The 1,672-nt window shown below is 26.7% G+C and overlaps 1 protein-coding gene across 1 annotated transcript; it reads right to left on the bottom strand.

The window, feature by feature from the left end:
- Window positions 1-518: 518 nt before the first annotated feature.
- On the bottom strand, window positions 519-1,070 carry LOC135924775 (protein SYS1 homolog). Its single transcript, XM_065459883.1, has one exon. It carries the CDS (start codon window positions 1,064-1,066, stop codon window positions 596-598), a length of 471 nt encoding a protein of 156 aa, XP_065315955.1. The 5' UTR covers window positions 1,067-1,070; the 3' UTR covers window positions 519-595.
- Between the last annotated feature and the right edge of the window lie 602 nt (window positions 1,071-1,672).

Genomic DNA, 1,672 nt, shown 5'->3' with positions numbered 1-1,672 from the left:
GATTTAGCCATATTTTAAGTTTAAACTTCGATAAAGGCTAAGATGGTAGTTTTTGTTTAAAATAGTTTGCCTTTTTAAAGGTGGCTCAAAACCTGCTGATATTTATCACCACTACTTGGTGGTGAACCTTCTATACTTTAAGTAAACAATAGTGGTGACATAAAATTACTATAATAAATTGAAAAATAAAACCTTATACATTTCTATCATCTATGTGGCTACAAAAAAATACATGGAAAAGATTTTAACTATTTAAAAATTTTAATAAAATATAAACCTTTTTTTATTTGGGGGATGTGAAGGGGGGGGGGCTAAAAGTTAGAAGAGGGCTTACTCCCCCTCACAATACTCCCCTGAATATTGAGCAAATTAAATTCTTGCAAAAATATCAAGCTTTATGTTCAATTCTTTTCCTAAAAGTTTGATGATCTATTCAATATTATATAAATTTAAATATATAACCTAGCATAATAAAATAAACTAAATTAATTCAAAATTAGATGTCATAGTACTATATGTATTATTAAACATTTAAGATTAGTTGTTAAAGGTATATTTACAAAATAATCTTTTTATTCACTATAAAAGAATACATTTATATATTGTTTAAGCAACTATATTCAGTTGGAATTTGTTTCAGTTCAGTTTTCATGCATAGATATTCTGCCACAACTGTGCATAAGGTTAGGCATGTAACATTGATAAGCCACCAAGCAAATGTTGAAGGAATTTGTTTTTTGAGTAAGTATGAAATTATTATATGGATAATTATAATAGTGGTTGAAAAATCTAAACATAATTTCGTTCTTTTAACTAAAAACCAAATAGCCAGGGATGATATTAAGGAATTTAGTATAAACAAGCAAGAAATTACTTTGCCTAAAGTGTCAGAAAAATTTATATTTTCATGTATAAATATATAATGTATTGATGGTGCTTTAAGCTCAAATCGTAAGAAAATTGACAAAAGTATCCCCAGCATGGCATAATAAATGGATTGCAATATGATTATTTGTAACATAATATATATTGGATCCCAAACATATGGACGAAATTTATTAACCATATGATTTATTGGATATATTTAAAAGTATTAACAAATTATTCATAATAACGGGTGTTGCTCAATGATAGCGCTGTTAAATTTTAATTTAATATAATATTAAGTGATAAATTATGGTTATGCGAATGATGTTATAAATGATTATTCAGAGAATATATTATTCATATTTTGATGTGTTTAAAGAGAAAATTGTGGAGTTAATAAAAAGAGGAAAATTTATTGCTGTATATATTGTGGGATAAAATTTAAAAAATTTTAAATTATTTTCTAAACTACCTTTTTTTAGTAACATTATCTAAAATTACCTTTTTTTGCTAACAATATCAAATATTACTTTTTTTGGCACATTTTCAAAATTACATTTGGCATAAAAAAACCAAAATTTTGAGGGGGTGTGGGGCTCTTCAAATTTTTTAGAGGGACCTAGCACCCCCCCCTTCCCCCCCCTCCCCCCTTCACCACTTACCTTATCATTCTATCTCAATGGTTATTAGTAAAGAGTATATAAAGTCATATTAAATAAATCGATATTTTCAACTAGTTTGTTCGATCGTTACTACCAAATTTTATTTTAAAAATGATTATTTTTCACCGAAACTTATTGCTGCA

The sequence above is a fragment of the Gordionus sp. m RMFG-2023 genome, chromosome 2 (genome assembly GCF_954871325.1).
Source record: "Gordionus sp. m RMFG-2023 chromosome 2, tfGorSpeb1-WG-v2, whole genome shotgun sequence".
NCBI lineage: Eukaryota > Metazoa > Nematomorpha > Gordioida > Chordodea > Parachordodidae > Gordionus > Gordionus sp. m RMFG-2023.
The sequence above is the reverse complement of the archived record's forward strand: the minus strand, read 5'-3'. Positions and strand labels throughout refer to the sequence as shown.